Genomic DNA, 13559 nt, shown 5'->3' on the forward strand with positions numbered 1-13559 from the left:
CATGGATATTACTGAAAAGTATGAAATCTCTTAAAAACAATCAAGATCTAAAGAGTTGGATTGTTGTTACTCAGAATTATGAATTATCTGAAAACAGGGTTCTAAAGAGATAGTTTGTTCATTTTAATATCTAGCAAATAAATCTGTTTACAAAACATGAAATACCTATAATAGCGTCTGAATCTTTAAGGGTGAAATATTACACGTCAGCCCCTTTATCTTCTTTCTTGAGGTCAGAGATCCTGTGTCTTTTGTTTCAGATATTAATAGCTGTAGTTGACTTTTTTTTTTTTGAGGCAGAGTCTTGCTCTGTCACCCAGGCTGGAGTGTAATGGCGCAATCTCACCTCACTGCAACCTCCATCTCCTGGGTTCAAGAGATTGTCCTGCTTCAGCCTCCCAAGTAGCTGGGACTACAAGCACGAGCCACCACGCCCAGCCAATTTTTTGTATTTTTAGTAGAGATGGGGTTCGCCATGTTAGCCAGTCTGGTCTTGAACTCCTGACCTCAGGTGTTCCGCCTGCTTCAGCCTCCCAAACTTTGTGCTGGGATTACAGGCATGAGCCACTGCACCCGGCCTCAGTCTTTCACTTTTTGTTTTATGAAATGGCAGAATATGTGCTAGATGACTTTTGGTAAACTGTATCTGTTTAAGTACTATGTAAATGTAAAAAAGCAACTTATTAGTCCTAGTCCCTGGAAACTTGATTTCTGTGTAACATACTTATGTAGTAAATATAGTCATTCAACAAACATGTATTAAGTGTTCTCTTCATGGCTTTGGTCTGGTAGGGTTCTGGGTTTCAGAGATAAGCCATAGTCCTTACCCACAAATAAGTTAAATCTGAGAATAAAATTGTAGGGGCCAGACATGTAGTTAATTTTATAAATCACTGTCACATCAAAAATTGAAATGACCATTGGGCCCAGGCCCACCTTAACTAGTGGATTTAAGTGGTATTGTGGTTTAATTATATTCTGGGACCCATTACTCAGGGTGGAGGGTAAAGAGAAAGTGGTGTGGTATATTTTCTCCATTTATAAACTACTGACTGACTAATTTGTGTAGCCTTTTCTTATTTTCACTGGGAAAACTGGACACTTAGGGAGAGGATTGTCTTGCCGAGAATCACTATTTCTCAGGATAGAGGCTAGAAATCGGCTCTGCTGACTGAATCTATTGCACCTTCCTTCTTTATTGCATCTCTTTCTTAAGCCTCCTTTAGAATAAAAGTCTCAATTACTTGTGGAAGTCAGTTACACAGACATCTTACGGGATACTTTTCTTGTGAAAATAGCATTTTTTCTCCTTTTTTCTTCTCCTTAAGACAGCAAATTATTATTCATAATTAATAAAGTTTATAATCTTTATCAAAATGTAAGGGAAAGCTTCCTAATTTTCCTTTTTTGTTTTGTTTTTTTGGTGAGACAGAGTCTTGCCCTGTCGCCCAGACTGGAGTGCAGTGGCGTGATCTTGGCTCACTGCAGCCTCTGCCTTCTGGGTTCAAGCATTTCTCCTGCCTCAGTCTCCCGAGTAGCTGGGATTACAGGCATGTGCCACTGCACCCAGCTAATTTTTTGTATCTTTAGTAGAGACTGGGTTTCACCATGTTGGCCGGGCTGGTCTCAAACTTATGACCTCATGATCTACCCTCCTCGGCCTCCCAAAGTGCTGGGGTTACAGGCATGAGCCACCGTGCCCGGCCCTAATTTTTTATTTTTACAAAATGATTGTCTAGTTGCTTTTTAGCCTTATCTGATACAGATAAATGATTAAAGGTACTAGGTCCCAAAACAGTTCTGTTGACTTCCTTTGGGTGCACCATCAGTAGGTGTTATCTATTTTGTATTTTTACATCTGTGATCCTTTTATGAAACTGCTGTTCATCATAACTGCTGTTTCTTTTTTTAGTTTTGCTTCATTATTCTTGTACTGGATATGTTTTGATAGTCTAAGTAGGTAACATCAGGTAACATCAAATGTATCATTTGGAGTTTGATTCTCTTAAGACATCCATTTCCAGCTTTGGTCTTTCAGGTACGTTTTATTCGTTAATTTCTTGGCATCAAATTATACCATCATCCTGATACGTTCTTTTTGGAAGAAGTATTTTAGTGTGTCTTATAGGTAAATTCTAAAATGGTATTAGAGTATTTGGGCCTTTGGGTTGGATCACTTGAAATCTAATGATACAATTAATTTTTTTATGCAGATCTTTGATGGAAAACAGATTCCACAGAGAATGGTTGATGGATGGAATGCTTTTTTCTTTGATAAAACAGAAGAACTGGTAATTTTAAAATAGTCTATGTTCTAGAATGCTCACTGATATATGCTAACATTTGTATAATTTAATAATTTTACTTGAATTTGCTGTCCATATTTTGGATAGTACTGTATAGACATTGTTCATTTCATTTTTTTATATGTAGAAAAAACGTTTACCTTCACTTGGAAAGAACACAGAATCATTAGGGGAGCTTTGGTTGGGACTGCTTCGTTTCTATACTGAAGAGTTTGATTTCAAGGAATATGTAATTAGCATTCGGCAGAAAAAGCTGTTGACAACTTTCGAGAAGCAGTGGACTTCTAAGTGCATTGCAATTGAAGGTAATCATTTAAGCTGATACTAATTCAGGAGCAACCAAAATTTGGTCAAGGAAATTGAGGGGAAAACTGAAATACATTAGGATTTGGAAGATTCTTCCTCTAGATTTTTATCAGTTTTCATCCTTTAATCTGTAATTTTAGAGGAAGAATTTGCTGGTTTGTGTAGTCTTAGTACATATAAGTATTAGACTTTGGCAATGACTTCTGAGTATATTTTTATGGTACAGTGAATGTAATTCTTAATCATTGATGTATTTCTTTTATAGACCCTTTTGACTTGAATCATAACCTTGGTGCTGGAGTTTCTAGAAAAAGTAAGTTTTAAATATAGAGATTCTCTGATTTTAAAACTCTGACTCATTAATGTCTGCATCTTTATTGTTTTCTTCTTTCTTTAATAGTGACCAATTTCATCATGAAAGCATTCATCAATGGAAGGAAACTTTTTGGTACCCCTTTTTATCCACTCATTGGCAGAGAAGCTGTGAGTTTACATTATATGAATTGAGAATCTTTTCTTTTTTTAAGTAGAAAAGAAACTTAATCCTGTTTCCAAATTGATGTTAGATACAGAGAAAGAGATGGTCATAGCTTTGTATATTTTTTCTTACTGCATAGTCCATAATGAGATACATATTTTCAAAATTTTATTTGTTTAAACTATTTGTTAAATTCTGTATTTTCCACTAGACTGTAAACCCCATGAAGACAGGATTCATGTCTGTAAGGTTCACCTTTCTATTTCCAGTACATACATAGTGTCTGGCGCATTGGACGTACCAAATAAGCATTTGCTGAGTGAATGAGAATAGATAGTCAAGACTCTGGATTGTTGAATTTTAGGTGCTGCTCATTGTCCCTCTTTTATCTCCAGAAATCTTGATGAAAATGCACACATAGAAGACAAAACCAAAGAAATGTTTTATTATTTGTTGGGGCTTCTCTGATTTTTGTATAGCTTTGGTAAGCTGAATTAGGTGGCATGGAACAGAGAAGTTTTCTTCTGCCTGAATTGGGTGGGCGAGTGTCACACATTCCTCTTGGTCTCACTCTGGTTTTTACCTGCTTTCTTATGGTTAGGGAGACTACAGGAGGTTTCAGCTTCAGAGCAAGAGACTTAGAAGAAATCTCAAGAAATAGAACAAATGTATTAGGGTTCTCTTAGAGGGACAGAGCTAATAGGATATATATATCCTATTAAATATATACACAGACACACAAGCACATATATATAGGAGTTTATAAAGAATTAACTTACATGATCACAAGGTCCCATAATAGAGTGTCTGCAAGCTGAGGGGCAAGGAGAGCCAGTCCAAGTCCCAAAACTGAAGAACTTGCCTTGTATTCACTGGAAGATGATTAAATTATGATTAAATTATGCCCACCAGATTAAGGGCGCATGTGCCTTCCCCAGCCCAGTGACTCAAATGGTAATCTCTTTTGGCAACACCCAACAGACATGCCTAGGATTAGTAGTTTGTATGCTTCAGTCCAGTCAAATTGACATTCAGTATTAACCATCACAACAAACATGCATTTACATTGCATAGTGAATGTTCTTGAACTTGTTCAGTCCAATTTCAGGTGTCTTCTTTCTTGGGGGTAGAATAAGAAAAGCAGAGAGGTCTTATTTTCCCTTGGAGCACTGGTTCTCAGATACTTTTGTTTTCTATCCTGTTATGGGGTGATAATAATTACAATGGAGACAAATAAAGTAAGAGTAAAATTTGAAAATGTAAAAAAAAGTAAAAACAAAATGACTGAAAAAAGGAAAATGAAACAATTTTTTTTTTTTTTTTTTTTTTTTTTTTTGAGACGGAGTCTTGCTCTGTCACCAGGCTGGAGTGCAGTGGCACGATCTCGGCTCACTGCAACCTCCACCTCCTGGGTTCAAGCGATCCTTCTGCCTCAGCCTCCTGAGTAGCAGGGACCACAGGTGCCCGACACCACGCCCAGCTAATTTTTATATTTTTAGTAGAGGCGAGGTTTCACCATGTTGACCAGGATGGTCTCAATCTCCTGACCTCATGATCCACCTGCCTTGGCCTCCCAAACTGCTGGGATTACAGGCGTGAACCACTGCATTTGGCCTAATTTGACTAATTTAATTGAAATAGAAACAGTGAAAAACAGACCAAAACACCTATGATGATACACTCATAAAGCATTTTACCTGAGAATTGTGAGGAATTCAACTGTTTGTGTTTATATATGCATATGTTCAGTAGGAACCTCACAGTGTTGCATGCAGTCAGACCTTTTTGTTTATTTTTGTTTTTTTGATATAAGGTCTTGCTCTCATCCCCAGGCTGGAGTGCAGTGGTGTGATCATAGCTCACTGCAGCCTTGGACACCTGGGCTCAAGTGATCCTCCTGCCTTTGCCTCCTCAAGTGCTGAGATTTCAGGCATGAGCCACCATGCTCAGCCCCATGTAGTGACCTTTTTTTTTTTTTTTTTTGAGATGGAGTCTCGCTCTTGTTTCCCAGGCTGGAGTGCAATGGCACAATCTCAGTGCACTGCAACCTCTGCCTCCCAGGTTCAAGCGATTCTCCTGCCTCAGCCTCGCAAGTAGCTATGATTACAGGCATATGCCACTATGCCCAGCTAATTTTGTATTTTTACTAAAGACGGGGTTTCGCCATGTTGGTCAGGCTGGTTTTGAACTCCTGACCTTAGGCGATCCACCCACCTCAGCCTCCCAAAGTGCTAGGATTACAGGCGTGAGCCACTGTGCCTGGCTGAGACTTTTTAGCAGAATACTAAATTAGAGTCCTCAGTAAACTGGAAGTGTGCCCATTTTAGTTTATGCATACAAATTTTTAGTAATTCTTAATAATGCAATTTATTATAATTATATATAGATGTCAAAATCTTTGGTCTTGAATGCCATTTGGGGCCTAGCAGAAGGGGTCTGCTAATGAGTCTGCCCATGAGTCTGCTAATCATTTTTCGATTTACTTTATCTCTTTCAAAAGTCACTATATAGTATTCCATAATTTGGATATACTAGCTTATCTAACTTCTTTTGATGGACATTTAGGTTATCTTCCTTGTATCAGTGTTACAACTTAACACAGGTTAAGCATCCCAAATCTAAAGCCTGAAAATTACTGAGCACTGACATGACCCTCAAAGGAAATGCTCATACGGAGCATTTGAGATTTCAGATTTTCTGATTTGGGATGCTCAGCTGGTATAAATATAATGCAACTATTCCAAAATCCGAAACACTTCTGATCTCAAACATTTCGGATAAGGGATACTCAACCTGTATGGTCGAAAATATCCTTGTATATAGTCTTTCGTGCTTGTACTTCATACCTATTTCACTCCTAGTTACTGAGATTATAACAGTATGCAAGATAGATTTGCCTTATTTCCCTAAATTAATGAAAGATAAAGATAAGTATATTTCATGTTCTTTCATCTTTCTTGTTCTTTCAGTTATTTTTCTACATCATTATGTTCTCCTATATGTTGACCCATTTTGTCCATATCCATCAGCTGTCTTCTGTCATTTTTCTTCCCATTTAACTTAGATTTTCTCTGCTCTCTAGCATATACTGTTGGTGGTGGTTTTTTTTTTTTTTTTTGAGATGGAGTCTCACTCTGTCACCCATGCTGGAGTGCAGTGGTGCTATCCCAGCTCACTACAGCCTCCACCACCCAGGTTGAAGCAATCCTCCTGCCTTGGCCTCCCTAGTAGCTGGATTTACAGGTGCAGCCACCATGCCCAGATAATTTTTGTATTTTTAGTAGAGATAGGATTTCACTATGCTGGCCAGACTGGTCACAAACGATTGCTCACCTCGGCCTCCCAAAGTGCTGGGATTACAGGTGTGAGCCACTGTGCCTGGCCACCTAACATATACCTTGAATTCCTTTGTGCCGCAGTCCTTCCTGTGCACTCTTCTGTATTGTGCCTTATATGAACTCAGCTATCCATCATGTGCCTGTCCTTGGGTAGCTGTACACTAATGGAAAAAAGTCAAAAAGCTAGACAGTTTTAAGTATATAGTATAGTCATAAACATTGACCAGCCTCCACTGGACTTTCAGTACTGTGTGACAGTCATATTTGTTTAGTTACCTTTAGCTCCTATTCTATTAGAACTATTTCAAATTTACCTATTTTACTCAAAATGCAGTATGTTGACCGGGTGTGGTGGCTCACATCTGTAATCCCAGCATTTTGGGAGGCTGAGGCGGGCAGATCACAAGGTCAGGAGTTCGAGACCAGCCTGGTCAACGTGGTGAAATCTTGTCTCTACTAAAAATACAAAAAAAAAAAAATTAGCCGGGAGTGGTGGTGTGTGCCTGTAGTCACAGCTTGGCTGAGGCAGGAGAATCGCTTGAACCTGGTAGGCGGAGGTTGCAGTGAGCTGAGATTGCGCCACTGCACTCCAGCCTGGGTGACAGAGTGAGACTCTGTCTCAAAAAAAAAAGAAGTGCTGTATGCACTGCACTTTGTCCCACCTTTTACCTCTGCCCTTCTCACTCCAGTGGATGCTTTTCCTCTGAGACAGTACATAGTATCAAATAAGTAGTCCTTTAGCTTTCTGCTATTAGATCTACAAATCTACCTGCATCTGTAGGTATCTCTCCTTTATGAAAGATTAGTTCTTACATATGTACTCTAGATTATTCTGTCTACTCTGAATCTTCATCTGTGAAAAGCATTTTCAGTTAAAATACATAAAATATCTTTGCAGATCAGCATTTACAGATGAACAGTTGCTCTCAGTTTTAATGATAGGGAACACTAACTTTGAACCCTAATTGAGTGAACTATCATCTCCCTCCAAAATAATTCTGTTCTTCTTAGTAGTAAACTTATATTACAGAAGATTATATCTAATTATTACTATTAGCATATTTAACATTTCTTCAATAAAATTTTTTTGTGGAAATTTGCTTTCTCTCATTATGTAAGTACCTATATTACATCTTTAATTTTGTCACAACACCTAAAAGATGTACTACCTGACTCTTTACAGAATAAGTTTGCTGACCTCAGGTGTAGGCCACCCTAACTGGGGTGGAAGGATAGAGAAAAGTGGATTCAAGAGATATTCAGCAATAGAATGTATACAACTTGGTCATTAATTAGAAGTGATGGGTGAAAGAGAACAAGTTCAGGACGCTTCTTAGGTTTCTGTCTTAAGCAGCTGGGTGAATTAAGACCTTTGTGTTGTCCTGGCAAAAAATAGGATGATGATTTTAATTAGCTACATTGATTTATCAGTAGTAATGAAGAATTGTATCTTTCGTCTTAAAAAAAAAAAAAAAAACAACAGGATGGGCATGGTGGCTCATGCCTGCAGTCTGTTACTTTGGAAGACCAGGTCAGGAAGATCGTTTGAGGCCAGGAGTTCAAGACCAGCCTGGCCAACACAGCGAGATGCTGTCTCTAAAAAACCAAATAAAACCAAACCAAACAGCTTCATTGGAATAGAGTTCACATTATATACAACTCATTGTGCAATTCAGTGGTTTTTAATATATATACAGGATTGTGCAACCATCCCCACAATTTAATTTTAGAACATTTTTATCTTCTCTAAAATAAACTCTTGTCCTCATTAGCAGTCAGTTCTTATCCCCTGTCTTCCCCTCTTCTCAAACCACTAATCCACTTTTTGTCTCTGTAGATTTGCCTATTTTGGACATTTCATATAAGTTAAATGATATGATATGTGACATTTTGAAACTGGCTTATTTCATTTAGCATGGTGTTTTCAAAGTTCCTTCATGCTGTACCATGTATCAATACTTCATTCCCTTTTATGGCTGAAAAATACTCCATTTTATGGATACACCACATTTCATTATCCATTCATCAGTTGTTGGACATTTGAGTTGTTTCTACTTTTTGGCTATTATGAATAATGCTGTTGTGAATATTTGTGTGCAAATTTTTGTGAGAATATATGTTTTTATTTCTCTTGGTATATACTTAATAGTGTGATTGCTGTGTCATTTTGATAAATTTATGTTTAACTTTTCAAGGAACTGTTTTCTAAAGTGGCTGTGCTACTTTACATTCCCACCAGCAATACATATGTGTTCTAGTTTTTCTACATCCTCACCAATACTTGTTATTGTCTTTTTAAAGCTATAGCCGTCCTATTGGGCATGTCTGGTATACTTTTATCCTTGAGTTTAGGTAAATGTGAAAACAGCTAAGTGGACATGTTCTCTTGCCTTCCAGAAGGATGGACACCATTAGGACCAACTAGTCTTTGTGACAGTGCAAAACTAAGCTAAAGTTTAGAAGGATAAGCATGGTGCAAAGATAAAGCAGAAATAAGTCTGGTTCTAAGACTTGGGAAAATTATTTACTTCTTCTTAGTTCCCTACCTTTTCTTTAGGTCTGTTCCTCTTTACATAATACATGTTACATGTTCTTAAAAAGCTGTATTAAATCCAATCATATTTCACATAAACCAGAGAATTGCTTTTTTTGTTGTTATTTACTTATGTATTTTTAGTTTTTGGAGACAGAGTCTCACTACTTCATCTAGGCTGGAGTGTAGTGGCTGTTCATAGGCACAGTCATTATGTACTACAGCCTCAAACTCCTGGCCTTGGGTGGTCCTCCCATCTCAGCCTCCTGAGTAGCTGGGACTACAGACTTTTTTTGTCTCGCTGTGTCACCCAGACTGGAGTGCAGTGGCACGATCTTGACTCACTGCAACCTCCACTTCCGGATTCAAGCAGCTCTCCTGTCTCTTCCTCTTGAATAGCTGGGACTACAGGCACACACCACCGTGCTCAGCTAATTTTTGTGTTTTTAGTAGAGACGGGGTTTCACCATGTTGGCCAGGCTGGTCTTGAACTCCCCTCAGGTGATCCCTCCACCTCGGCCTCCCTAAGTGTTGGGATTACAGGCATGAGTCACTGCACCCAGCCTACAGGCAATTTTGTACAGAGAATAATTCCTTTCCCAAAGTAGCCCAATATAGCAGAAAGCATGAGTTTTGTTGTGAGATGGACTTAGCTCTACATCTTTTATCTGAGACTTAACCTCTTTTTTTCTATGGGCAAATGACTTGAACTCCTGAATCAGTTTCCCCATCTGTAAAATGAGGATGAAAATAGTATCTACTTTATTGAGACTTTTCTTATTCATCTGTAGCATCTTTGTGTAAGGATGTAACTTGGTTAGTACTATTAGCAACTGTGATGATGATGATTGTGAATCTTATTTTCATATCATGGGTTTTATTTACAGTGAAACATTTGTTGCTATTATTTTCTTTGTAAAAATAAACCATGTTTGCATCTTGGTCTTCTTTCCATTTGGATTCAAAAGTTTTATAGTGATTCCTCCTAGTAAAATTGCATTTTCTCCCTAGGAGTACTTCTTTGATTCCAGAGTATTAACAGATGGAGAACTGGCTCCCAATGATAGATGTTGCCGTGTGTGTGGAAAAATAGGCCACTACATGAAAGACTGCCCTAAAAGGAAAAGGTTGGCAAATGAATATTTATCAACATTTTGAGGAAAATAAATGAGAGGCCAATTTGTAGCTATAATTATGTTCAGAAATGTTTAAGTGAGAAAGTTTAGGGTATTTAGTTATACCTAAGGTAAATGTTCATTTGAGTGGAATTTTGTAATAGCGTAAGATTTGTACGTGGTATAATAGTATCTTCTAACATTCATTTGTTCATTTATTCATTAATTCACTCAGTTTTTTGTTGTTTTGTTTTTGTTTTTGTTTGTTTTTTGAGATGGCATCAAGCCCTGTCGCCCAGGCTGGAGTGCAATGGTGTGATTTCGGCTCACTGTAACCTCTGCCTCCTGGGTTCAAGTGATTCTCCTGCCTCAGCCTCCCAAGTAGCTGAGATTACAGGCGCGCACCACGATGCCTGGCTAATTTTTAGTATCTTTAGTAGAGACGGGGTTTCACCAATGTTGGCCAGGCTGGTCTCAAACTCCTGACCTGGTGATCCACCACCTTGGCCTCCCAAATTGCTGGGATTACAGGCGTGAGTCACCGTGCCAGCCAGTTTTGTCTTTTTTTTTAAATGAAGAAGCATTTATTGACACCAACTATGTGTTGGGAACTGTTCTAGGAGAAATAAAAGTGACCAAGACATTGGGTTCTTGCTGAGGATCTCACAGCCATGCAAACTGATAATTAAAATACAATTAATGGAATTCTTGAGATATATGCTGTGAGCTATACTCACAGATCTTGGGGAATGTACATCTTCTATATTCCCTCAGAATATATCTGTGAATTATAGTCTCCCAGGTTCTGTATACTGTAGCAGGTCAGGAAGATCTCTTTCTTTTGTAAAACTAATATAAAAACTTGGAACTTTTGAGACAGAACAAACTTCCAGTTTCCATCACTGCTATTTACTGACTATTAAATTTAGTCAAGACACTTACCTTCTCTAAGCCTCAATTTCTTTTTGAAACCAGAGATAATAAATATCAACCTCTAAGGATTGTTAAAGGTTTAAAATTTGGTATTTTAAAATATTTAATATAATGTTGTTTTACAAAACTACTAGAAAACCCAGTTCCTGCCAAAGGTGCAGGTATGCCATAATGTTTGTTCCCTTGCCTTCAAAAAGACGCATGAAGTGATAGGCATGCTAGTCCTTTTATTATCGTGAGAGTCCTGCATAGTTTAGTTTGTTCTGTGACTCACTTAATTTACAAGTCCCTAGCCCCGCATTATTGGTATCAGCAGTTTACTGTTTAGACTAAAGAAGAAAGACAGTGAAGAAGAGAAGGAAGGGAATGAAGAAGAGAAAGATTCCCGAGACGTTCTTGACCCCCGAGACCTCCACGACACTCGAGACTTTAGAGACCCCAGAGACCTCAGATGTTTTATATGTGGAGATGCTGGACATGTACGAAGGGAGTGCCCAGAGGTCAAGCTGGCCCGTCAGAGGAATAGCAGTGTGGCAGGTAAATAGAAAAGACCAAACATCGTTTCTGGTAGAAACGAAGTCATTTATGTTGCTTGCATGCTGAAGGACCCTAATTCCTCTCTATTGCAAACCTAATTGTATGATTTTGGACCTTACAATTTCTTAGATAAAATTTAGACAATGAGGCTTTTACTTTGAATAGTACTTGGGTAAGTTCATTATCAAAGTCTCCACAGTCTGTTATATTCAATTATCTCCCTTTAAGTATTCTTTGGAGGTTATTTTTTTTTTGGGGACGAGTCAGGCTGCAGTGCAATGGTATGATCACAGCTCACTGCAGCTTTGACCTCCCGGACTCAAGTGATCCTCCCACCTCAGCCTCCCAGAATACTAGGATTACAGATATGAGCCACTGCACCCAACCATAAAGTATTTCTGAAGTAAATATATTGTCTCCTTTAGAAAAGCAGATGACATTTGTTCTTGTTTCTAGGATCAGTGTATTTTTTTTCTTGATCTGCTAGATTGAAAAATGGCTTTTGAAAGTAGCTCAGTTGCTACAAGTTCTTCACTAATATACTCAAGGTTTAAAAGTCTAAGTTTATAGAATTGCAGAGATATTTGAGATTCTTTTACATAAGAAGGGAGTTTATTTATTGTCATTTCTCTGCTACTTTCCTTATCTGTTGATTTTCTTTGTGATGCCTTCTCTTAGCAGCCCAGCTGGTCCGCAACCTTGTAAATGCTCAACAGGTGGCTGGTTCAGCTCAGCAACAGGGTGATCAGTCCATAAGGACTAGACAGTCCTCAGAATGTGTAAGTACTCTGCCTGTGAATGTGTTAGTCTTGACTAATGATAGCAATATCTTTAATGTGTTTTCTCTCAGACTGGCAAATACAATCTTCCAGATTACATAGTGCTTTGTATATATGTCCTTGCTAGGCACATAAGGTAGAATGAGCATTCCTTTTGGAATAATGTAGATCTGGGTTTCTGTCTACAGAGAAGCTACTTAATTTACATGAGCCTACTCTTCAGTTGTATGATAACTACCTAATAAGATGGATTAAAAATAAGGTAATGACTTTGAGGTTTCAGACTTTGCTTCGTGGAAAAATATCAGTACCATTAATAAAAATAGACATAAAAATTGAGATGTTTTAGGCATTTAGTGTTGTTAGGTCAATATATACATGGCATTTTGCTTGCATGAAACTTCTGTCTTCTCGTAGCTTGACCTGTGGATACCTAGTGAAATACACCCTGTAAAAAAACAGTATTGAATGAGAATTTAGACTCATAAGTTTATTTTACTATTTTTTCTTTAAGAGGGAGTCTCATTCTGTTGCCTAGGCTGGAGTGCAGTGGCACATTCTTGGCTCACTGCAACCTCCTCACCCCTGGGATCACGTAATTCTGTCTCCGTCTCCTGAGTGGCTGGACTACAGGCAATGCTACCACGCCCGGCTAATTTTTGTATTTTTAGTAGGAATGGGATTTCACCATATTGGTCAGGCTGGTCTTGAACTCCTGACCTCAGGTGATCCACCTGCCTCGGCTCCCCACAGTGCTGGGATTACAGGTGTGAGCCGTTGCGCCCAGCCCAGACTCATAAGTTTAATATTAAGTTTGCTGAGTTGCTCTTAACCTTTGTATAAATCTATATTCACCTTGTACCTCTTAATAATTACTCTAAATAACACTCTAAATCTGATATAATGTTCAGTGCTTTACACTTATCAAATTTAATCCTGCTAGTGGCCAAGTGAAGTGGTAGGTATTAGTATCATCAAATTTTACAAACTGGGAAACTGAGAATAAGAGAGTATAAAAATCAAACCGAGGTCTTTCTAGCATCAAATCCGTTCACTGTTTAACATGCTAAATCTAATGTGATTTGTGTTTTAGAAAAAACTTTCAAGTATTTGAAGAGTATTAGGGAGAATCTTTGGAAAACATTTAGGAAATTTTCCACCCTCATCTCAAACACTCGAATACCTATTATGTGCCTGATACTTTCATAAACAACAATAATCACATTTAATGTAG

General features: G+C 38.1%; 1 protein-coding gene across 10 annotated transcripts in view; it reads left to right on the forward strand.

Moving 5' to 3' along the window:
- TUT4 (terminal uridylyl transferase 4) overlaps positions 1–13559 on the forward strand; it is a 132552-nt gene that overhangs the window by 108362 nt on the left and 10631 nt on the right. For 7 of the 10 annotated variants that reach the window (XM_033226358.1, XM_033226354.1, XM_033226360.1 and 4 more), the window contains 7 exons: positions 2214–2291; positions 2434–2611; positions 2878–2925; positions 3013–3095; positions 9973–10088; positions 11323–11546; positions 12225–12325. In XM_033226358.1, coding sequence (XP_033082249.1) covers positions 2214–2291; positions 2434–2611; positions 2878–2925; positions 3013–3095; positions 9973–10088; positions 11323–11546; positions 12225–12325 — 828 coding nt within the window. The remainder of the gene's footprint in view (positions 1–2213; positions 2292–2433; positions 2612–2877; positions 2926–3012; positions 3096–9972; positions 10089–11322; positions 11547–12224; positions 12326–13559) is intronic. The other 3 variants (XM_033226359.1, XM_033226356.1, XM_033226357.1) reach the window with 2 other exon arrangements.

The sequence above is a fragment of the Trachypithecus francoisi genome, unplaced genomic scaffold (assembly GCF_009764315.1).
Source record: "Trachypithecus francoisi isolate TF-2019V2 unplaced genomic scaffold, Tfra_2.0 Lachesis_group12, whole genome shotgun sequence".
NCBI lineage: Eukaryota > Metazoa > Chordata > Mammalia > Primates > Cercopithecidae > Trachypithecus > Trachypithecus francoisi.